The sequence below is a fragment of the Cherax quadricarinatus genome, chromosome 39 (genome assembly GCF_038502225.1).
Source record: "Cherax quadricarinatus isolate ZL_2023a chromosome 39, ASM3850222v1, whole genome shotgun sequence".
Lineage (NCBI taxonomy): Eukaryota > Metazoa > Arthropoda > Malacostraca > Decapoda > Parastacidae > Cherax > Cherax quadricarinatus.
The window spans coordinates 18,261,735-18,286,705 of record NC_091330.1 but is presented as its reverse complement, the minus strand read 5'-3'; the positions used below and the strand labels follow the sequence as shown (position 1 = coordinate 18,286,705).

The 24,971-nt window shown below is 39.6% G+C and overlaps 1 protein-coding gene across 1 annotated transcript in view; it reads right to left on the bottom strand.

The window, feature by feature from the left end:
* pic (DNA damage-binding protein pic) overlaps positions 1 to 24,971 on the bottom strand; it is a 224,519-nt gene that overhangs the window by 183,488 nt on the left and 16,060 nt on the right. The window contains exons 5-6 of the mRNA XM_070092474.1: positions 18,505 to 18,643; positions 16,027 to 16,176 (exon numbers count right to left, since the gene is read on the bottom strand). Of these exons, the coding sequence (XP_069948575.1) occupies positions 16,027 to 16,176; positions 18,505 to 18,643 (289 nt within the window). The remainder of the gene's footprint in view (positions 1 to 16,026; positions 16,177 to 18,504; positions 18,644 to 24,971) is intronic.

Here is a 24,971-nt window from a genome sequence, read left to right as displayed (position 1 = left end):
CTGAAGGGGGTAGGAGAGTTTCAGTGGGGGGAAATAAATGGGATTAAATCTGGAGTATCTGAGAGAGTTAGAGCAAAGGAAGGGGTAGCAGTAATGTTAAATGATCAGTTATGGAAGGAGAAAAGAGAATATGAATGTGTAAATTCAAGAATTATGTGGATTAAAGTAAAGGTTGGATGCGAGAAGTGGGTCATAATAAGCGTGTATGCACCTGGAGAAGAGAGGAATGCAGAGGAGAGAGAGAGATTTTGGGAGATGTTAAGTGAATGTATAGGAGCCTTTGAACCAAGTGAGAGAGTAATTGTGGTAGGGGACCTGAATGCTAAAGTAGGAGAAACTTTTAGAGAGGGTGTGGTAGGTAAGTTTGGGGTGCCAGGTGTAAATGATAATGGGAGCCCTTTGATTGAACTTTGTATAGAAAGGGGTTTAGTTATAGGTAATACATATTTTAAGAAAAAGAGGATAAATAAGTATACACGATATGATGTAGGGCGAAATGACAGTAGTTTGTTGGATTATGTATTGGTAGATAAAAGACTGTTGAGTAGACTTCAGGATGTACATGTTTATAGAGGGGCCACAGATATATCAGATCACTTTCTAGTTGTAGCTACACTGAGAGTAAAAGGTAGATGGGATACAAGGAGAATAGAAGCATCAGGGAAGAGAGAGGTGAAGGTTTATAAACTAAAAGAGGAGGCAGTTAGGGTAAGATATAAACAGCTATTGGAGGATAGATGGGCTAATGAGAGCATAGGCAATGGGGCCGAAGAGGTATGGGGTAGGTTTAAAAATGTAGTGTTAGAGTGTTCAGCAGAAGTTTGTGGTTACAGGAAAGTGGGTGCAGGAGGGAAGAGGAGCGATTGGTGGAATGATGATGTAAAGAGAGTAGTAAGGGAGAAAAAGTTAGCATATGAGAAGTTTTTACAAAGTAGAAGTGATGCAAGGAGGGAAGAGTATATGGAGAAAAAGAGAGAGGTTAAGAGAGTGGTGAAGCAATGTAAAAAGAGAGCAAATGAGAGAGTGGGTGAGATGTTATCAACAAATTTTGTTGAAAATAAGAAAAAGTTTTGGAGTGAGATTAACAAGTTAAGAAAGCCTAGAGAACAAATGGATTTGTCAGTTAAAAATAGGAGAGGAGAGTTATTAAATGGAGAGTTAGAGGTAGTGGGAAGATGGAGGGAATATTTTGAGGAATTGTTAAATGTTGATGAAGATAGGGAAGCTGTGATTTCGTGTATAGGGCAAGGAGGAATAACATCTTGTAGGAGTGAGGAAGAGCCAGTTGTGAGTGTGGGGGAAGTTCGTGAGGCAGTAGGTAAAATGAAAGGGGGTAAGGCAGCCGGGATTGATGGGATAAAGATAGAAATGTTAAAAGCAGGTGGGGATATAGTTATGGAGTGGTTGGTGCAATTATTTAATAAATGTATGGAAGAGGGTAAGGTACCTAGTGATTGGCAGAGAGCATGCATAGTTCCTTTGTATAAAGGCAAAGGGGATAAAAGAGAGTGCAAAAATTATAGGGGGATAAGTCTGTTGAGTGTACCTGGTAAAGTGTATGGTAGAGTTATAATTGAAAGAATTAAGAGTAAGACGGAGAATAGGATAGCAGATGAACAAGGAGGCTTTAGGAAAGGTAGGGGGTGTGTGGACCAGGTGTTTACAGTGAAACATATAAGTGAACAGTATTTAGATAAGGCTAAAGAGGTCTTTGTGGCATTTATGGATTTGGAAAAGGCGTATGACAGGGTGGATAGGGGGGCAATGTGGCAGATGTTGCAAGTGAATGGTGTAGGAGGTAGGTTACTGAAAGCAGTGAAGAGTTTTTACGAGGATAGTGAGGCTCAAGTTAGAGTATGTAGGAAAGAGGGAAATTTTTTCCCAGTAAAAGTAGGCCTTAGACAAGGATGTGTGATGTCACCGTGGTTGTTTAATATATTTATAGATGGGGTTGTAAGAGAAGTAAATGCGAGGGTCTTGGCAAGAGGCGTGGAGTTAAAAGATAAAGAATCACACACAAAGTGGGAGTTGTCACAGCTGCTCTTTGCTGATGACACTGTGCTTTTGGGAGATTCTGAAGAGAAGCTGCAGAGATTGGTGGATGAATTTGGTAGGGTGTGCAAAAGAAGAAAATTAAAGGTGAATACAGGAAAGAGTAAGGTTATGAGGATAACAAAAAGATTAGGTGATGAAAGATTGAATATCAGATTGGAGGGAGAGAGTATGGAGGAGGTGAACGTATTCAGATATTTGGGAGTGGACGTGTCAGCGGATGGGTCTATGAAAGATGAGGTGAATCATAGAATTGATGAGGGAAAAAGAGTGAGTGGTGCACTTAGGAGTCTGTGGAGACAAAGAACTTTGTCCTTAGAGGCAAAGAGGGGAATGTATGAGAGTATAGTTTTACCAACGCTCTTATATGGGTGTGAAGCGTGGGTGATGAATGTTGCAGCGAGGAGAAGGCTGGAGGCAGTGGAGATGTCATGTCTGAGGGCAATGTGTGGTGTGAATATAATGCAGAGAATTCGTAGTTTGGAAGTTAGGAAGAGGTGCGGGATTACCAAAACTGTTGTCCAGAGGGCTGAGGAAGGGTTGTTGAGGTGGTTCGGACATGTAGAGAGAATGGAGCGAAACAGAATGACTTCAAGAGTGTATCAGTCTGTAGTGGAAGGAAGGCGGGGTAGGGGTCGGCCTAGGAAGGGTTGGAGGGAGGGGGTAAAGGAGGTTTTGTGTGCGAGGGGCTTGGACTTCCAGCAGGCATGCGTGAGCGTGTTTGATAGGAGTGAATGGAGACAAATGGTTTTTAATACTTGACGTGCTGTTGGAGTGTGAGCAAAGTAACATTTATGAAGGGATTCAGGGAAACCGGCAGGCCGGACTTGAGTTCTGGAGATGGGAAGTACAGTGCCTGCACTCTGAAGGAGGGGTGTTAATGTTGCAGTTTAAAAACTGTAGTGTAAAGCACCCTTCTGGCAAGACAGTGATGGAGTGAATGATGGTGAAAGTTTTTCTTTTTCGGGCCACCCTGCCTTGGTGGGAATCGGCCAGTGTGATAAAAAAAAAAAAAAAATATATCTATGCTAAAATAATAAATTATAAATAACATTTGTATAATAATAAATTACAGTCAACTCCGTCTTACGACACCTTAATGACGCTCCGTGTCACACAACATTTTCCGTGGTGTGTTGTGACGCTCCCTCTCAACTGTGTCACTTGACACCCTTTCTTCCGTGTAATGACGCTCCTGCTCAACCGTGTCCACTAGACACCCTTTTCTCTGTCACACGACACTCCTACTCTCCGTGTCACATGACACCCTTTTCTCTGCGTCATACACAATATCTCTACTGTGTCACTCTTGACACCCTTGTCTCTGCGTCGCACACTATCACCCACAGCGTCTTTCTCGAGGCCAGTCACATGATACTATTCAATGTACACTACAACCTGACCATCTTCAGTGTCACACGACACCCTTTTCTTCTCAGTGTTCCACTACGGTCCTGTAGCATATCTCAGTGTTCCACTCCATCATACTTGCTTAAGTGTCACACTACGGTCCTAGCCTAGTTCAGTGTAACACTCCAACTTTTTCTTCATGTAATGTCCCACTAAACAGTATCCGATGACTCCGGCCCACAGTTGACCAGCGTAGGCAGTGAGTCCGCAGACATCACCGGTAGTCCTGTAAATACTCTCTAAGGCCGGTAGAAGTACACCGTAAGATGGTCTGGCGAGTACTATCTACTGCCTTCAAGACCAGTTGATACACTGCAAGTAGGTTCGGTTAATCCTGCTTGAAGAACACCATGCTGCAAGCTCACTGAATGCAGCCGTCAAGTAACTGAGGCCAACAGACTCAGTGAGCTGCGGTGAGCGGTTCTTCTAAAATAAGTAGAAGCCAGTAGAATACTCTCTACTGCCAGTAGATGTGTACCATTTGGTGTTCTGGTAACTACTGCTTCGATGCGTACCGTGAGATGTTCAGGTACATACTGCTTCTAAAGCCAGTAGATGTGTACCATTAGGTGTTCAGGTACATAATGCTCTAAGGCCAGTAGATGTGTACCATTAGGTGTTCAGGTACCTAATGTTTCTAAAGCCAGTAGATGTGTACCATTAGGTGTTCAGGTACCTACTGCTTAGATGCGTACCGTGAGGTGTTCAGGTACGTAATGCTCTAAGGTCGGCTCAGCAGTCCCCACATTGGGTTTGATGACGTGCCCAGTGGTACTGCCGGCAGGCAGGTTAAGTATTTAACCGCTAGTTTGGCAGGGGGATGTAACAGTGAGGCTCAGGTTAGGGTGTGTAGAAGAGAGGGAGACTACTTCCCGGTAAAAGTAGGTCTTAGACAGAGATGTGTAATGTCACCATGGTTGTTTAACATATTTATAGACGGGGTTGTAAAAGAAGTAAATGCTAGGGAGTTTAGGAGAGGGGTGGGATTAAATAATGGGGAATCATATACAAAATGGGAATTGACACAGTTACTTTTTGCTGATGATACTGTGCTTATAGGAGATTCTAAAGAAAAATTACAATGGTTAGTAGACGAGTTTGGAAGTATGTGTAAAGGTAGAAAGTTGAAAGTGAACATAGAAAAGAGTAAGGTAATTTTTTTTTTTATTAGCACACTGGCTGATTCCCACCAAGGCAGGGTGGCCCGAAAAAGAAAAACTTTCACCATCATTCACTCCATCACTGTCTTGCCAGAAGGGTGCTTTACACTACAGTTTTTAAACTGCAACAATAACACCCCTCCTTCAGAGTGCAGGCACTGTACTTCCCATCTCCAGGACTCAAGTCCGGGCTGCCGGTTTCCCTCAACCTCTTCATAAATGTTACTTTGCTCACACTCCAACAGCACGTCAAGTGTTAAAAACCATTTGTCTCCATTCACTCCTATCAAACACGCTCACGCATGCCTGCTGGAAGTCCAAGCCCCTCGCACACAAAACCTCCTTTACCCCCTCCCTCCAACCTTTCCTAGGCCGACCCCTACCCCGCCTTCCTTCCACTACAGACTGATACACTCTTGAAGTCACTCTGTTTCGCTCCATTCTCTCTACATGTCCGAACCACCTCAACAACCCTTCCTCAGCCCTCTGGACAACAGTTTTGGTAATCCCGCACCTCCTCCTAACTTCCAAACTACGAATTCTCTGCATTATATTCACGCCACACATTGCCCTCAGACATGACATCTCCACTGCCTCCAGCCTTCTCCTCGCTGCAACATTCATCACCCATGCTTCACACCCATATAAGAGCGTTGGTAAAACTATACTCTCATACATTCCCCTCTTTGCCTCCAAGGACAAAGTTCTTTGTCTCCACAGACTCCTAAGTGCACCACTCACCCTTTTCCCCTCATCAATTCTATGATTCACCTCATCTTTCATAGACCCATCCACTGACACGTCCACTCCCAAATATCTGAATACATTCACCTCCTCCATACTCTCTCCCTCCAATCTGATATCCAGTCTTTCATCATCTAATTTTTTTGTTATCCTCATAACCTTACTCTTTCCTGTATTCACTTTTAATTTTCTTCTTTTGCACACCCTACCAAATTCATCCACCAATTTCTGCAACTTCTCTTCAGAATCTCCCAAGAGCACAGTGTCATCAGCAAAGAGCAACTGTGACAACTCCCACTTTACGTGTGATTCTTTATCTTTTAACTCCACACATCTTGACAAGACCCTCGCATTTACTTCTCTTACAACCCCATCTATAAATATATTAAACAACCACGGTGACATCACACATCCTTGTCTAAGGCCTACTTTTACTGGGAAATAATTTCCCTCTTTCCTACATACTCTAACTTGAGCCTCACTATCCTCATAAAAACTCTTCACTGCTTTCAGTAACCTACCTCCTACACCATACACCTGCAACATCTGCCACATTGCCCCCCTATCCACCCTGTCATACGCCTTTTCCAAATCCATAAATGCCACAAAAACCTCTTTAGCCTTATCTAAATACTGTTCACTTATATGTTTCACTGTAAACACCTGGTCCACACACCCCCTACCTTTCCTAAAGCCTCCTTGTTCATCTGCTATCCTATTCTCCGTCTTACTCTTAATTCTTTCAATTATAACTCTACCATACACTTTACCAGGTACACTCAACAGACTTATCCCCCTATAATTTTTGCACTCTCTTTTGTCCCCTTTGCCTTTATACAAAGGAACTATGCATGCTCTCTGCCAATCCCTAGGTACCTTACCTTCTTCCATACATTTATTAAATCGCACCAACCACTCCAAAACTATATCCCCACCTGCTTTTAACATTTCTATCTTTATCCCATCAATCCCGGCTGCCTTACCCCCTTTCATTTTACCTACTGCCTCACAAACTTCCCCCACACTCACAACTGGCTCTTCCTCACTCCTACAAGATGTTATTCCTCCTTGCCCTATACACGAAATCACAGCTTCCCTATCTTCATCAACATTTAACAATTCCTCAAAATATTCCCTCCATCTTCCCAATACCTCTAACTCTCCATTTAATAACTCTCCTCTCCTATTTTTAACTGACAAATCCATTTGTTTTCTAGGCTTCCTTAACTTGTTAATCTCACTCCAAAACTTTTTCTTATTTTCAACAAAATTTGTTGATAACATCTCACCCATTCTCTCATTTGCTCTCTTTTTACATTGCTTCACCACTCTCTTAACCTCTCTCTTTTTCTCCATATACTCTTCCCTCCTTGCATCACTTCTACTTGGTAAAAACTTCTTATATGCTAACTTTTTCTCCCTTACTACTCTCTTTACATCATCATTCCACCAATCGCTCCTCTTCCCTCCCGCACCCACTTTCCTGTAACCACAAACTTCTGCTGAACACTCTAACACTACATTTTTAAGCCTACCCCATACCTCTTCAACCCCACTGCCTATGCTCTCATTTGCCCATCTATCCTCCAATAGCTGTTTATATCTTACCCTAACTGCCTCCTCTTTTAGTTTATAAACCTTCACCTCTCTCTTCCCTGATGCTTCTATTCTCCTTGTATCCCATCTACCTTTTACTCTCAGTGTAGCTACAACTAGAAAGTGATCTGATATATCTGTGGCCCCTCTATAAACATGTACATCCTGAAGTCTACTCAACAGTCTTTTATCTACCAATACATAATCCAACAAACTACTGTCATTTCGCTCTACATCATATCTTATATACTTATTTATCCTCTTTTTCTTAAAATATGTATTACCTATAACTAAACCCCTTTCTATACAAAGTTCAATCAAAGGGCTCCCATTATCATTTACACCTGGCACCCCAAACTTACCTACCACACCCTCTCTAAAAGTTTCTCCTACTTTAGCATTCAGGTCCCCTACCACAATTACTCTCTCACTTGGTTCAAAGGCTCCTATACATTCACTTAACATCTCCCAAAATCTCTCTCTCTCCTCTACATTCCTCTCTTCTCCAGGTGCATACACGCTTATTATGACCCACTTTTCGCATCCAACCTTTACTTTAATCCACATAATTCTTGAATTTACACATTCATATTCTCTTTTCTCCTTCCATAACTGATCCTTCAACATTACTGCTACCCCTTCCTTTGCTCTAACTCTCTCAGATACTCCAGATTTAATCCAATTTATTTCCCCCCACCGAAACTCCCCTACCCCCTTCAGCTTTGTTTCGCTTAGGGCCTGGACACCCAACTTCTTTTCATTCAAAACGTCAGCAATCATCTGTTTCTTGTCATCCGCACAGAGCTATTTAGAAAAAGGAGAAAAACCTAGATGTATGTATATATATATGCATGTGCGTGTCTGTGAAGTGTGACCAAAGTGTAAGTAGGAGTAGCAAGATATCCCTGTTATCTAGCGTGTTTATGAGACAGAAAAAGAAACCAGCAATCCTACCATCATGCAAAACAGTTACAGGTTTCTGTTTCACAGTCATCTGGCAGGATGGTAGTACTTCCCTGGGTGGTTGCTGTCTACCAACCTACTCTTGACTTCCTAAAATTCTATCTTAACGACAGACACCAGTATGTACATGAAAATGGAGTCGACTCCGCTATCCAACCTGTAGCTGTAGGAGTACCCCAGGGTAGTGTCCTAGGCTCACTCCTCTTTCTCATCTACATCAATCATCTCCCCAATGCATCCCAACCCCTTAAACCAGTTCTATTCGCAGATGATGCTACATATGTCTACTCCCATTCAGACCCAGCTCTGCTAGGAAACACTAAGTAATGAACTGCTAAAGATATATGCTTGGATGATGACCAACAAACTCATTCTCAACGTAGACAAAACATACTTCATGCTGTTTGGCAACAGATCCTCAAATATCCAACTTAACATACTGTTAAATGGTTCCCCTATATCAAGACACACAGAGGGCAAATTTCTAGGTCTTCTCCTTGACTATAATCTTAAATTTCAGTCCCATACCCATCACATAGCGAAGGAAATTTCCAAATCAGTAGGAATCCTTTCCAAGATACGATACTATGTACCACAAACAACTCTCCTTACCCTGTACCACTCTCTAATATATCCTTACCTCACCTATGGTATTTGTGCCTGGGGCTCAGCCATAGCCAACCACCTTAGACCCTTAATAATCCAAAAAGCTGCTGTGCAGGTGATAACCAGCTCCTGTGCTAGACAGCACACCCCACCACTTTTCAAAAGACTCAACTTGCTAAATATACAAGATTTTTTTTTTTTTTTTTTCAACAAGTCGGTTGTCTCCCACCGAGGCAGGGTGACCCAAAAAAGAAAGAAAATCCCCAAAAAGAAAATACTTTCATCATCATTCAACACTTTCACCACACTCACACATTATCACTGCTTTTGCAGAGGTGCTCAGAATACAACAGTTTAGAAGCATATACGTATAAAGATACACAACATATCCCTCCAAACTGCCAATATCCCAAACCCCTCCTTTAAAGTGCAGGCATTGTACTTCCCATTTCCAGGACTCAAGTCCGACTATATGAAAATAACCAGTTTCCCTGAATCCCTTCACTAAATATTACCCTGCTCACACTCCAACAGATCGTCAGGTCCCAAGTATCATTCGTCTCCATTCACTCCTATCTAACACGCTCATGCACGCTTGCTGGAAGTCCATGCCCCTCGCCCACAAAACCTCCTTTACCCCCCCTTTCCAACCCTTTCGAGGACGACCCCTACCCCTCTTTCCTTCCCCTATAGATTTATATGCTTTCCATGTCATTCTACTTTGATCCATTCTAAATGACCAAACCACCTCAACAACCCCTCTTCTGCCCTCTGACTAATGCTTTTATTAACTCCACACCTTCTCCTAATTTCCACACTCCGAATTTTCTGCATAATATTTACACCACACATTGCCCTTAGACAGGACATCTCCACTGCCTCCAACCGTCTCCTCGCTGCTGCATTTACCACCCAAGCTTCACATCCATATAAGAGTGTTGGTACTACTATACTTTCACACATTCCCTTCTTTGCCTCCATAGACAACGTTTTTTGACTCCACATATACCTCAACGCACCACTCACCTTTTTTCCCTCATTAATTCTATGATTAACCTCATCCTTCATAAATCCATCCGCCGACACATCAACTTCCAAGTATCTGAAAACATTCACTTCTTCCATACTCCTCCTCCCCAATTTGATATCCAATTTTTCTTTATCTAAATCATTTGATACCCTCATCACCTTACTCTTTTCTATGTTCACTTTCAACTTTCTACCTTTACACACATTCTCAAACTCATCCACTAACCTTTGCAATTTTTCTTTAGAATCTCCCATAAGCACAGTATCATCAGCAAAAAGTAACTGTGTCAATTCCCATTTTGAATTTGATTCCCCATAATTTAATCCCACCCCTCTCCCGAACACCCTAGCATTTACTTCTTTTACAACCCCATCTATAAATATATTAAACAACCATGGTGACATTACACATCCCTGTCAAAGACCTACTTTTACCGGGAAGTATTCTCCCTCTCTTCTACACACCCTAACCTGAGCCTCACTATCCTCATAAAAGCTCTTTACAGTATTTAGTAACTTACCACCTATTCCATATACTTGCAACATCTGCCACATTGCTCCTCTATCCACTCTATCATATGCCTTTTCTAAATCCATAAATGCAATAAAAACTTCCCAACCTTTATCTAAATACTGTTCACATATATGCTTCAATGTAAACACTTGATCTACACATCCCCTACCCACTCTGAAGCCTCCTTGCTCATCCGCAATTCTACATTCTGTCTTACCTCTAATTCTTTCAATTATAACTCTACTGTATACTTTTCCTGGTATACTCAGTAAACTTATTCCTCTATAATTTTTACAATCTCTTTTGTCCCCTTTCCCTTTATATAAAGGGACTATACATGCTCTCCACCAATCCCTAGGTACCTTCCCCTCTTTCATACATTTATTAAACAAAAGTACCAACCACTCCAACACTATATCCCCCCCCCTGCTTTTAACATTTCTGTCATGATCCCATCAGTTCCAGCTGCTTTACCCCCTTTCATTCTACGTAATGCCTCATGTACCTCCACCACACTTACATTCTGCTCTTCTTCACTCCTAAAAGATGGTATACTTCCCTGGCCAGTGCATGAAATTACCGCCTCCCTTTCTTCCTCAACATTTAAAAGTTCCTCAAAATATTCTCGCCATCTACCTAATACCTCCCTCTCCCCATCTACTAACTCCCCTACTCTGTTTTTAACGGACAAATCCATACTTTTTCTTATTTTCATTAAAATTTCTTGACAGTGCCTCTCCCACTCTTTCATCTGCTCTCCTTTTGCACTCTCTCACCACTCTCTTCACCTTTCTTTTAGTCTCCATATACTCTGCTCTTCTTATAACACTTCTGCTTTGTAAAAACCTCTCGTAAGCTACCTTTTTCTCTTTTATCACACCCTTTACTTCATCATTCCACCAATCACTCCTCTTTCCTCCTGCCCCCACCCTCCTATAACCACAAACTTCTGCCCCACATTCTAATACTGCATTTTTAAAACTATTCCAACCCTCTTCAACCCCCCCACTACTCATCTTTGCACTAGTCCACCTTTCTGCCAATAGTCGCTTATATCTCGCCCGAACTTCCTCCTCTCTTAGTTTATACACTTTCACCTCCCTCTTACTTGTTGTTGCCACCTTCCTCTTTTCCCATCTACCTCTTACTCTAACTGTAGCTACAACTAAATAATCATCCGATATATCAGTTGCCCCTCTATAAACATGTACATCCTGGAGCCTACCCATCAACCTTTTATCCACCAATACATAATCTAACAAACTACTTTCATTACGTGCTACATCATACCTTGTATATTTATTTATCCTCTTTTTCATAAAATATGTATTACTTATTACCAAATTTCTTTCTACACATAGCTCAATTAAAGGCTCCCCATTTACATTTACCTCTGGCACCCCAAATTTACCTACTACTCCCTCCATAACATTTTTACCCACTTTAGCATTGAAATCCCCAACCACCATTACTCTCACACTTGATTCAAAACTCCCCACGCATTCACTCAACATTTCCCAGAATCTCTCTCTCTCTCTCCTCTACACTTCTCTCTTCTCCAGGTGCATACACGCTTACTATAACCCACTTTTCACATCCAATCTTTATTTTACTCCACATAATCCTTGAATTTATGCATTTGTAGTCCCTCTTTTCCTGCCATAGCTTATCCTTCAACATTATCGCTACTCCTTCTTTAGCTCTAACTCTATTTGAAACCCCTGACCTAATCCCATTTATTCCTCTCCATTGAAACTCTCCCACCCCCTTCAGCTTTGTTTCACTTAAAGCCAGGACATCCAGTTTCTTCTCATTCATAACATCCACAATCATCTCTTTCTTATCATTTGCACAACATCCACGCACATTCAGACTTCCCACTTTGACAATTTTCTTCTTCTTATTCTTTTTAGTAATCTTTACAGGAAAAGGGGTTACTAGCCCACTGTTCCCGGCATTTTAATTGACTTTTACAAAACGCATGGCTTACGGAGGAAAGATTCTTATTCCACTTCCCCATGGATATAAAAGGAAAAGTAATAAGACCAAGAACTATTAAGATATACACTCTTATTATTGTGCCTACTATATATACAGAACATTAAACTCCACTGTAAACCCTCCCCTAAAACTACTCCTTGACAGTTACAACAAAATGCACAGCCACAATACAAGGCATAAGGCACTTTTCAACATCCCTCGAGTCAGACTCGCACTATGCAAGAATGCTATGCACATAAAAGGCCTAAAGATCTGGAACTCACTACCGGAACAGGTCAAGGATCCCCTGACAGCTTATAAATTTAGGACTCTGCTAAAAAATCATCTTATCTCATAATATTAACCAAATCAACCAAACATCTGCTAACTAGTTTTATTTATGTGACCTCTAGGGTCTTAATTCAACCAATCCATAAAATCATCTTTCTCAATATTAACCAAATCTACCAAAACATCTGCTAATTAGTCTTATTATGTGACCTCCTGGCTTTTAATTCTGTCATTCCATAAAATATTACCACCTGCACCATTACCTGTAAGGTAGATTTTGTGTGCAATTTCAAGCTTACTTTACCGAACCCTATTCACTTGTACTAAGTTTAAATAAGATTGTATTAAGTTTAAATAAGATTGTAAAACAGCTAACCACTATTACTCATCTAGTTTTAAGTACAGTTACTATGTACTATTATCTTATCTAGTTTTAATTAGTTACTATGTATTAGGATTAGTTTGCCCGAAATGCCTCGGCATGATAGTGGCTATCTTTGTACTCAGCAAATCAAAATTGTAATTACACGTTGTAACCTTTACAAACTGATAAACTTTACTCTACTTTACTATTTTTCTTCTTTTTCATAAAATATGTATTACTTATTACCTAACCTCTTTCTACACACAATTCAATTAAAGGCTCCCCATTTTCATTTATCCCTGGTACCCTAAATTTACCTACTACTCCCTCCACAACATTTTTACCCACTTCAGCATTAAGATCCCCAACCACAAGTACTCTCTCACTTGATTCAAAACTCCCCATGCACTCACTCAACATTTCCCAAAATCTCTCTTCCACACTTCTCTCTTCCCCAGGTACATAAACACTTACTGTAACCCACTTCTCATATCCAACCCTTATTTTACTCCACATAATCCTTGAATTTATACATTTATATTCCTTTTTATCCTGCCATAACTTATCCTTCAACATTATTGTTACTCCTTCCTTAGCTCTATTAGAAACCCCTGACCTAATCCCATTTATTTCTCCCCACTGAAACTCTCCTACCCCCTTCAGCTTTGTTTCACTTAAAGCCAGGGCATCCAGCTTCTTTTCATTCACAATCATCTCTTTCTTATCATTCGCACAACAACCACACACATTCAAACATCCCACTTTGACAATTTTCTTTTTCTTAATAGTATGTTATACGGGAAAAGGGGTTACCAGCTCGCTGCTCCAGGCATTTTAGTTGACTTTTACAACATGCATGGCTTACGGAAGAAAGATTCTTATTCCACTTCCCCATGGATATGAAAGGAAAAACAATAAGAACAAGAACTATTAAGATAAAATCAAAGAAAACTCAGACGAGTGTGTATACATAAACGTGTACATGCATGTATAATGTGACCTAAGTGTAAGCAGAAGTAGCAACATGTACTTGAAATCTTCTGTTTCTTTCTTTCGACGCACCAGCCATATCCCACCGAGGCAGGGTGGCCCAAAAGAAAAAACTAAAGTTTCTCCTTTTACATTTAGTAATATACAGTAGGGCCCCACTTATACGGCTGGTTAGGTTCCAGGCTACCGCCGTAAAGCAGAAACCGCCGTAAAGTGGAACACCCTTTTTTTTCCATTTACAAATGCATACAAACACTAGATAACAAGTTTACACTAACATATATTAAGTTAGCAACAGAACCAGGCATCGAAAAACAATAAAAAAGTACAATACATACATAGTGCACTCATTACTTACCTTAAAATATTTATAGTCTTAATCTAGGGTGAGACAAGTAGTATTTATTGTAAGAAATCAAGTGTGGTATGTATGGTAGTCAGCCAGGCTACCATACCAGGCCACCCCACCCACACATACAATTCTACGATATTTAAGCATCCCAGAGCGATAAAATGTATATACAGTTCACTCATTACTTACCTTAAAATATAGGGTGAGATGAGTAGTATTTATTGTAAAAAATCAAGTGTGGTATGTATGGTAGTCAGCCGGGCTACCATACCAGGCCAACCCACCTACACATAATATTTTATTACATTTAAGCATCCCAGAGCAATAAAATGTATATACAGTTCACTCATTACTTACCTTAAAATATTTGTAGTCTTAATGTAGGGTCAGGAGTAAGTAAATGAGATAAAACGAATAAATGAGAGAGAGAAAGAAAGAGTGCATGAGAGAGTACAGGCACAGAGTTATGTAAACAAACCAGGCGAAGGTAAGTTTTGTAAACAAAGCGTACACGTCTGGTTTGTGTACAAGTTACATTGTGTACAGGTTGTCTCTACATTGATACGGTAGAATAAATAAAGAAGAACACTCCCATTCTCATGTAACATCATTTTGAGAAGAAATGATGCTCTGAGTGAAGGCAATGGAAATAAGTCACTCTGACTTTTTTGGGTTATCCTAGGTTCTCTACACATTTGTTGTTATGTATGATAATCTATGTAACTGTATTTGTGTATACCTGAATAAACTTACTTACATACATACAAAAGGAATAATTTTCTACAGTTACCCCCAGTAACACATTTTCTCTTATGTTAGATTAGAGAAAATGTTATTCTTGGCATCACTTGTACAAGTTATCTAGCTACCACATCTCATATTTATGTTTATTTATTCTATTGTGGGGTGTATTTATCATCTTTTTATGTTATGTATCGTGTTTATTATATAATTTTGAAAAAAAAAATCATGGATGGATTAATAAAAATGTGTATATTAACGTAATATACAACATTTAATGAGACTCGGTGATTATTACTATTATTATTATTATCATTTCTAATATGGCGTCACTTGTGCAAGTCGTCTGCTACCACATCTCATATTTATGTTTATTTATTCTATTGTGGGGTGTATTTATCATCTTTTTATGTTATGTATTGTGTTTATTATATAATTTTGAAAAAATATCATAGGGATTAATGAAAATGTGTATTTAACGTAATATACGACATTTAAATGAGACTCGATGATTATTATTATCATTACTAATATGACGTCTGGAGACATAAGACACTCTTACTGATTTTAATGTGTACCTGCATGCCAGCACAGTATGTAAGTTTATTTAAGTACGGGTATACATAAGTATTTGAAATTTTGGAGTTTCCAGACAAAATGGAGAGACTTAGTGCTTACTGAGCTCACGAAGAATGTAAACAAACAGGGTGGGGCGCGGTGACTATATTAGAAAGTCAGGTGGGGGGAGCCGTATAGCGAGTTTTGGTCATAATTTGAAATGACCGTATTAGCGGAACGCCGTAAAGTGAAACACCGTAAAGCGGGGCCCTGCTGTATACAGAAGGGGTTACTAGACCCTTGCTCCTGGCATTTTAGTCGCCTCTTACAACACGCATGGCTTATGGAGGAAGAATTCTGTTCCACTTCCCCATGGAGGTAAGAGGAAATAAACAAGAACAAGAACTAGAAAGAAAATAGAAGAAAACCCAGAGGGGTGTGTATATATATGCTTGTACATGTATGTGTAGTGTGACCTAAGTGTAAGTAGAAGTAGCAAGACGTACCTGAAACCTTGTATGTGTATGAGACAGAAAAAAAAAAGCCACAAGCAATCCTACCAACATGTAAAACAAATACTACAAGCTTCTGTTTTACACTCACATGGTAGGATGGTAGTACCTCCCTGAGTGGTTGTTGTCTACCAACGTACTACATACATCTACAGTAAATATACCTTGATAAGTGCTGGAGCAACAGTAACATGTGAGGTGCCTGTCAGATATGTGATTGTTTCCTGCCCAATAATGATGGCTCCACCATACGGCTCAGGGACTGCAATTATTGTCGATGCTTCAGTCTCCACGTTGTCTTGCTTCCACGGCATCTGTGTAAAAGCATTACTCAATTTTATATTCAGAAAAGAACTCCTAGGCTCACACTAACTTATGAGCAGGATTAAAAATGCAATAGCAAAGTATGCTTGATATAATCAAGTTGACTTTCATTGCCACAGTGAAACATATAGGTGAACAGTATTTAGATAAGGGTAAAGAGGTTTTTATGGTATTTATGGATTGGGAAAAGGCATATGATAGGGTGGATTGGGGGGCAATGTGGCAGATGTTGCATACGTATGGAATAGGAGGTAGGTTACTGAAAGTAGTGAGGCTTAGGTTAGAGTATGCAGGCAAGAGGGAGATTATTTCCCAGTAAAAGTAGGCCTTAGACAGGGATGTGTGATGTCACCATGGTTATTCAATATATTTATAGATGAAGTTGTAAGAGAGTGAATGCACGGGTGTTGGCAAGAGGTGTGGGGTTAAAAGATAAAGAACCTAACAAAGTGGGGGACTTGTCACAGTTGCTCTTTGCTGATGACACTGTGCTTTTGGGAGATTCTGAAGAGAAGTTGCAGAGGTTGGTTGATGAGTTTGGTAGGGTAAGTAAAAGAAGGAAATTAAAAGTGAATGTAGGAAAGAGTAAGGTGATGAGGCTAACCAAAAATTTAGGTAGCGGGAGATTGGATATCAGATTGGAGGGAGTATGGAGGAGGTGAATGAATTCAAATATTTGGGAGTGGATCTGTCAGCAGATGGGTCTATGAAAGATCAGGTGAATCATCGAATCGATGAGGAAAAAAACAGGTGAGCGGTGCACTGAGGAGTCTGTGGAGACAAAGAACTTTGTCCATGAAAGCAAAGAGGGGACTGTATGAGAGTATAGTTATACCAATGCTCTTGTATGAGTGTGAGGCATAGGTGGTGAATGTTACAACAAGGAGATGGCTGGAGGTAGTGGAGATGTCATGTCTGACGGCAATGCGTGGCGTGAATATAATGCAGAGAATCCGTAGTTTGGAGATTAGGAGGAGGTGCAGGATTACCAAAACTATTATCCAGAGGGCTGGGGAGGGGTTATTGAGATCGTTTGGACATGCAGAGAGGGTGGAACAAAATAGAATGACTTCGAGTGTATAAACCTATAGTGGAGGGAAGGTGGGGTAGGAGTCAGTCTAGGAAAGGTTGGAGGGAGGGGGTAAAGGAGGTTTTGTGTGCAAGGGGCTTGGACTTCCAGCAAGCGTGCGTGAGTGTGTTAGATAGGAGCAAATGGAGACAAATGGTTTTTAGGACTTGACGTGCTGTTGGAGTGTAAGCAAGGTAACGTTTATGAAGGGATTCAGGGAAACCGGCAGGCCGGACTTGATTCCTGGAGATGGGAAGTACAGAGCCAGCACTCTGAAGGAGGGGTGTTAGTGTTGCAGTTTTATAACTGTAGTGTAAGCATGCCTCTGGCAAGACAGTGATGGAGTGAATGATGATGAAAGTTTTTCTTTTTCGGGCCACCCTACCTAGGTGGGAAACGGCCAATATGTTAATAAAAAATAAAATAAAAAAAAAACATTAATAGATAAAATGCTAGAATCTGTTGCCAGTCAAAAACAGGGAATAGCCATATGTCAATAAAAAGGTTATCGGGAAAACAAGATTCCTACATCTTAAATTTATGACAGACCGGAATGAATTAAATTGTATTTTATTTCCTTTAACCATGTATAGATTCACTATCTAGCTCTTTCCATTTATTTACTGCACTTACATTAAAGAGGCATTTCCTATCTAGGGTAACATTTTCTTTACTGTTCCTTTGTTATGGAGCCTTCACTGGTCAAGAAACTGCCCTTGTGTACCTTGTCTATGAATGAATATGTTTTATATATTTTGACGATATTCCGTTTTAGTTCTGCATTCCTATGGTGACAGATTAGCTCGGTCAGTGTTTCCTCATAGTTCAGTCATCTCAGCTAAAGCATCAGTCTAGATGCACACTTCTCAGGTTTATTTTGATTTGTTTAGCTAGGTATGGCTTTAACAAAGGCAATGCTTATCAATGTATGGTATGTGTAATGTTTCCAAGGTTACTTTACATGTTTATTGATGGAATTGCACCAGAAGTAAAGGCTAATGTAATTACCAAATTGTAATTAAATTACCAAATCAAATTTATTTGGGGTAAGGGGCCCATCTCTTCATACCATCTCTTAACTTCCAATTAATTTACATGTCTCAGCCATCATATCAACTGACACATCCCTGTACTACGAACATTGTTCTGATAACCCAACTTAACTTCAATATGTAAAAGTAAAGAATTAGTTTTTAAAAATTACTAATTTAAGCATTAAAATAATATTTCATTAAACTATTGCACTAACCTTCGAGAATTCTTTTTCTTTTAATGAGACCTCATGAGTTTTTATGTGTCTTCCATGAGTATCCTGGTATATAACAATTATTGTGGGGTTAGAACAACCATATAAAAATTCTATATCTTGTATCTGAAGCTCGTCCACTCTGTAAAGACATACGAATACTGAATGTTAGTTGAAAAATATCAAACAATTAACTGTTAAATAAATTTAATGCCTTAAAATGTACTAAAAAGTCTGATTAAATATAAATGCATTATAAAATTTCAATCAACTCACTAAATTTTATAATACCTTTGAAGAGTTTTGAGAGTTTAACTACTCTCGGAGCCTGGCCATGGGCCAGAATGGATAACAAATTTGTGCAATATGGACAGATTTGGTAAGACGATCTAAGATTTCTATACCAATATACATCATTAATGTCTCACATATTTGCCAAAACAACATTCAGAGCACTCTGCTCCAAGACAGATTCCAAGCACTAGAGACAAGTGTCTAGACCAGTGTTATTCACTAATTTTTGCAAGAGAGCCACTTCGGTTAAACACATTGATTGAGAGAGCCGCAGCTACTGCAAGTTAGCGTAACTCAACTAAATTAAGTAGTACTGAGCTGCTAGTGCAATATAGTAAATGAGACATGAGCCGTGAATTGAGTCATCGCGAGCCGCACAATGAATACCACTGGTCTAGACAATGATCCTTACACAAGCTCTAAAAACCCCCTCATACAGTCCCACTTCACAAAAGTAGCAATAAAGCTTCATGCCAGTATTTTGTCCTGTTGAATCACTTCATACACCAAATACTTATTCATGTTTAAGGATTTCAAATTTGTTTAGCATAAAGCCAATAGGAGGCATTCCTAAATAATTAGGAATGCCTTCTCTTAACCCTTTCAGGGTCCAAGGCCCAAATCTGGAGTCACGCACCAGTGTCCAAGAATTTTCAAAAAAAAAATTTGTTATTTTTTCTTATGAAATCGTAGAGAATCTTTTTGTGAAGGTAATAAAACAAAAAGTACGAAATTTGGTGGAAAATTGACGAAATTATGCTCTCGCGAATTTTGATGTGTCAGCGATATTTACGAATCGGCAATTTTGCCAACTTTGACTCCCATTTTAGGCCAATTACATTATTCCAGTCAACCAAATTCTTAGCTATTTCACTAGTATTACTTCTATTCTATCGATTGAGCACAAGAAATCAGCAAGTCAACTGTTTCAACTACAAAATAAAGTGATCGGAAATTGTTAATTTGGCCAATTTAACACAAAGTTCAAAATATTCCAATTTCAAAATAGGGTCCAGAATGAACAATGTATGCATTCCTGGCACTAAACTAACATTTCCTCTGTTCATTAGTTATGTTTTGAGGCTTTACAAATAAATTCCATTTTGATTTTTTATTCACATAATGAATTTTTATTCACACCAAAAAATAGAAGATTTACTGTTATGCAATACTGTAATAATTGTATAAATATCATCACCATATTTGTGAATGTATATTAGACCCACCAGCTGATGTGTATTAGACGTGTGAGGTCGTTTGTTTACTCTTGAATATCGGCAAAAATTTAACATTTCTGCTACTTTGAGCTCAGTTTCAAGCCATTTCCAGTGCTAAAACCAATCAAAATCATCTCTATTTCTGTAATATGTCTTCCATTCTATCAAATGAGACCAAGAAATCGCAAATACAACTATAAAAAACATACGAAAAAACACTGCAAAGTTGCTGTTTTAATCGAAAAATCATGATTTCATTTTTTTTCTCTCATTATACACAGATGTATTCTCTCATATCTAGGCCCAAATGTACCACTCACAGTTTATCAGAGTGAGCTGAGCTCATGGCATAGATCTACGGTTTGGACCCTGAACATAAAGCCGTAGATCTACGGGACGGACCCTGAAAGGGTTAAGTGGAGGCGAGAGATTCAGGATAATTTATACACAGAAGATACTTGAGGGGCTAGTTACTAAACTACACACTACCATAATGTACCAAAGTGAGAGATGTGGAAGAAGTTTAAAATATATTCATAGAAAAGCAAGGGCACCATGGAAACAATAAGGGAACAGTTTTAACCTCCTTGGGCCACTATGTATTCTACCTGCTACCAGCAGCTATCAGAAATACTGCTAGAACAAGTGTAGAAGCCTTCAAGAGAAAACTAGATTGCTACCTCTAAGGTTGTGATGGATATGTAGGCCAGCAGACCCTGAACAGTAACAGCCTCATTGACCAGGCAAACAAGAAAAAAGTCTGGCCCCAGGCTAGGATGTGGGAGTAGGAAAACTCTCAAAACAATTACAGGTATATCACAGGTATTTTAGAGGATTAAATTAGATTCCCTTGCAGTCTTCAGTTCCTGAGAGAGAACAGGTGGAATGTTTTAAAGTTTCTTCACAGGGTTTGTTTCATAATGAAGATTTGAACTTTGATACCTTTGCCTTTCACTGCACCTTTTCTAGATTATTTGTTTTAAACATGCTAAGAGGAAAACCAGATAGCATATTCAAGTTATGACAAATGCACTGTGTCAACACTGTTTCTAGTGTTTTGTGTTAGAAATTTCCAGCTATGAAACCTTGTGCTCTGTCAGCTTTGCTGACAACAGCCAGAAGTCATTTAGTGTATTTTTGGCAAATGCTGATGATCATTTGTAAGTCCTCCTGTTTTATCTGGGATAGCAGTTTACTAACAACAAATTCTAAAAAGTCTGCTTATCAAATCCATTGATTATTCATATACAGTAGGGCCCCACTTATACGGCAGGTTAAGTTCCAGGCTACTGCCGTAAAAGTGGAAAGCACTGTAAAGTGGAACACTCTTTTTTTCCACTTATAAATACATATAAATGCTAGTTAACAAGTTTACACTAACATATATTAAGTTACCAATAGAAATAGGCATTAAAAAACAATAAAAAAGTAAAATACACATACGAATAGTACACTCATTACTTACCTTAAAATATTTGTAGTCTTAATGTAGGGTGAGATGAGTAGTACAGTGGACCCCCGCATAACGATCACCTCCGAATGCGACCAATTATGTAAGTGTACAGTGGACCCCCGCATAACGATCACCTCCGAATGCGACCAATTATGTAAGTGTACAGTGGACCCCCGCATAACGATCACCTCCGAATGCGACCAATTATGTAAGTGTATTTATGTAAGTGCGTTTGTACGTGTATGTTTGGGGGTCTGAAATGGACTAATCTACTTCACAATATTCCTTATGGGAACAAATTCGGTCAGTACTGGCACCTGAACATACTTCTGGAGTGAAAAAATATCGTTAACCGGGGGTCCACTGTATTTATGTAAGTGCGTTTGTACGTGTATGTTTGGGGGTCTGAAATGGACTAATCTACTTCACAATATTCCTTATGGGAACAAATTCGGTCAGTACTGGCACCTGAACATACTTCTGGAGTGAAAAAATATCGTTAACCGGGGGTCCACTGTATTCATTTTAAGAAATCAGGTGTGGTGGGTATGGTAGACAGACCAGGCAACCCCCACCCCACCCCAACCACAAGTAACATACTATGACATTTAAAGCATCCCGGAACAATAAAATGCATATACAGTTCACTCATTCACTCGTTACTTTTTTTTTTATTTTTATTAACACATCAGCCGATTCCCACCAAGGCAGGGTGGCCCAAAAGAGAAAAAACTTTCATCATCATTCACTCCATCACTGTCTTGCCTGAGGGGTGCTTTACACTACAGTTATAAAACTGCAACATTAACACCCCTCCTTCAGAGTGTAGACACTATACTTCCCATCTCCAGGACTCAAGTCCGGGCTGCCAGTTTCCCTGAATCCCTTCATAAATGTTACTTTGCTCACACTCCAACAACACGTCAAGTATTAAAAACCACTTGTCTCCACTCACTCCTATCAAATATGCTCATGCACACTTCCTGGAAGCCCAAGCCTCTCACACACAAAACCTCCTTTACCCCCTCCCTCCAACCCTTCCTAGGCCGACCCCTACCCCACCTTCTCTCCAGTACAGATTTATACACTCTCGAAGTCATTCTGTTATGTTCTGTTCTCTCTACATGTCCGAACCACCTCAACAACCCCTCCTCAGCCCTCTGGATAATAGTTTTGGTAATCCCACACCTCCTAATTTCTGAACTACGAATTTTCTGCATTATATTCACACCACACATTGCCCTCAGACATGACATCTCCACTGCCTCCAGCCTTCTCCTCGTCGCAACATTCATCACCCATGCTTCACACCCATACAAGTGTGTTGGTACAACTATACTCTCATACATTCCACTTTTTGCTTCCACAGACAAAGTTCTTCATCTCCACAGACTCCTAAGTGCACCACTCACCCTTTTTCCCTCATCAATTCTGTGATTCACCTCATCCTTCATAGACCCATCTGCTGACACGTCCACTCCTAAATATCTGAATACATTCACCTCCTCCATACTCTCTCCCTCCAATCTGATATCCAGTCTTTCGTCACCTAATCTTTTTGTTACCCTCATAACCTTACTCTTTCCTATATTCACTTTTAATTTTCTTCTTTTACATACCCTACCAAATTCATCCACCAACCTCTGTAACTTCTCTTCAGAATCTCCCAAAAGCACTGTGTCATCAGCAAAGAGCAACTGTGACAACTCCCACTTTGTGTTTGATTCTTTATCTTTTAACTCCACACCTCTTGCCAAGACCCTAGCATTCACTTCTCTTACAACCCCCATCTATAAATATATTGAACAACCACAGTGACATACATCCTTGTCTAAGGCCTACTTTTACTGAGAAATAATCTCCCTCTCTCCTACATACTCTAACCTGAGCCTCACTATCCTCGTAAAAACTCTTCACTGCTTTCAGTAACCTACCTCCTTTACCATACACCTGCAACATCTGCCACATTGCCCCCTATTCACCCTGTCGTATGCCTTTTCTAAATCCATAAATGCCACAAAAACCTCTTACCCTTATCTAAATACTGTTCACCTATATGTTTCACTGTAAACACTTGGTCTACACACCCCTTACCTTTCCTAAAGCCTCCTTGTTCATCTGCTATCCAACTCTCTGTTCTACTCTTAATTCTTTCAATAATAACTCTACCATACACTTTACCAGGTATACTCAACAGACTTATTCCCCTATAATTTTTGCACTCTCTTTTATCCCCTTTGCCTTTATACAAAGGAACTATGCATGCTCTCTGCCAATCTCTAGGTACCTTACCCTCTTCCATACATTTATTAAATAATAGCACCAACCACTCCAAAATTATATCCCCTCCTGCTTTTAACATTTCTATCTTTATCCCATCAATCCCAGCTGCCACCCTCCCCCCTTTCATTCTACCCACTGCCTCACGAACCTCCCCCACACTCACAACTGGCTCTTCCTCACTCCTACAAGATATTATTCCTCCTTGCCCTATACATGAAATCACACCCTCCCTATCTTCATCAACATTTAACAATTCCTCAAAATATTCCCTCCATCTTCCCGATACCTCTAACTCTTCATTTAATAACTCTCCTTACTTACCTTAAAATATTTGTAGTCTTAATGTAGGGTAAGATGAGTAGTATTTATTGTAAGAAATCAGGTGTGGTTGGTATGGTAGCCAGCCAGGCCACTCCCACCCCACCCCGTCAGTGGTGGGGGAGGGGTGGTGAGACGTGGAGTTATGTAAACAGATGAACACCTGGTTCATACACATCTTTATTATACTAAACAAACACTTTACCGGGAGCATGGGGCTAGTAACCCCTTCTCCCATATAAATTTAAAAAGAGAAACTTTCGTTTTTCTTTTTGGGCCACCCTGCCTTGGTGGGATATGGCCGGTTTGTTGAAAAAAAAAAAAAAACTTTACATTGTGTACAAGTTGTCTCCACGTTGGTACAATGGAATTAATAAAGAGCAACACTCCCATTCTCATGTAATACCATTTTAAGAAGAAATGACACTCTGAGTGAAGGTATATGAAAGGAATAATTTTCTACAGTTACCCCCAGTAATATTATTTATTTATTTATTTTGTCTTTGCAAACAGTACACTGAGATTTTGTATTTACAATAATGGGTTGCAATGCAAAGAGAGCCTCTATTATGCCTAGGCATTATGGGCCAACTTAACATTATTGGCTTACAGACTACTTAACACTAAGGATTTTATCAGAGTTGTACAATAGGATAGTAATTATTTCATAATTGTACAGTAGATCATTAATTATAAGTGAATCTAATTTGTATAAAACAAAAGATGTATTCATATATTCAAAAATGCTTTTTGTGAAAACAATGATTGAATTATATTCCTGTCAACAATGGATAAAAGGTTCAAAGTGACTGTTGAAGTTATGATGTGGGAGTACATAAGTGAGTATGTGTGTAGAGTATTTAGCATTTAGTCTAGGGTGATTAAGTGGCTTTTGAGAAGAGTCT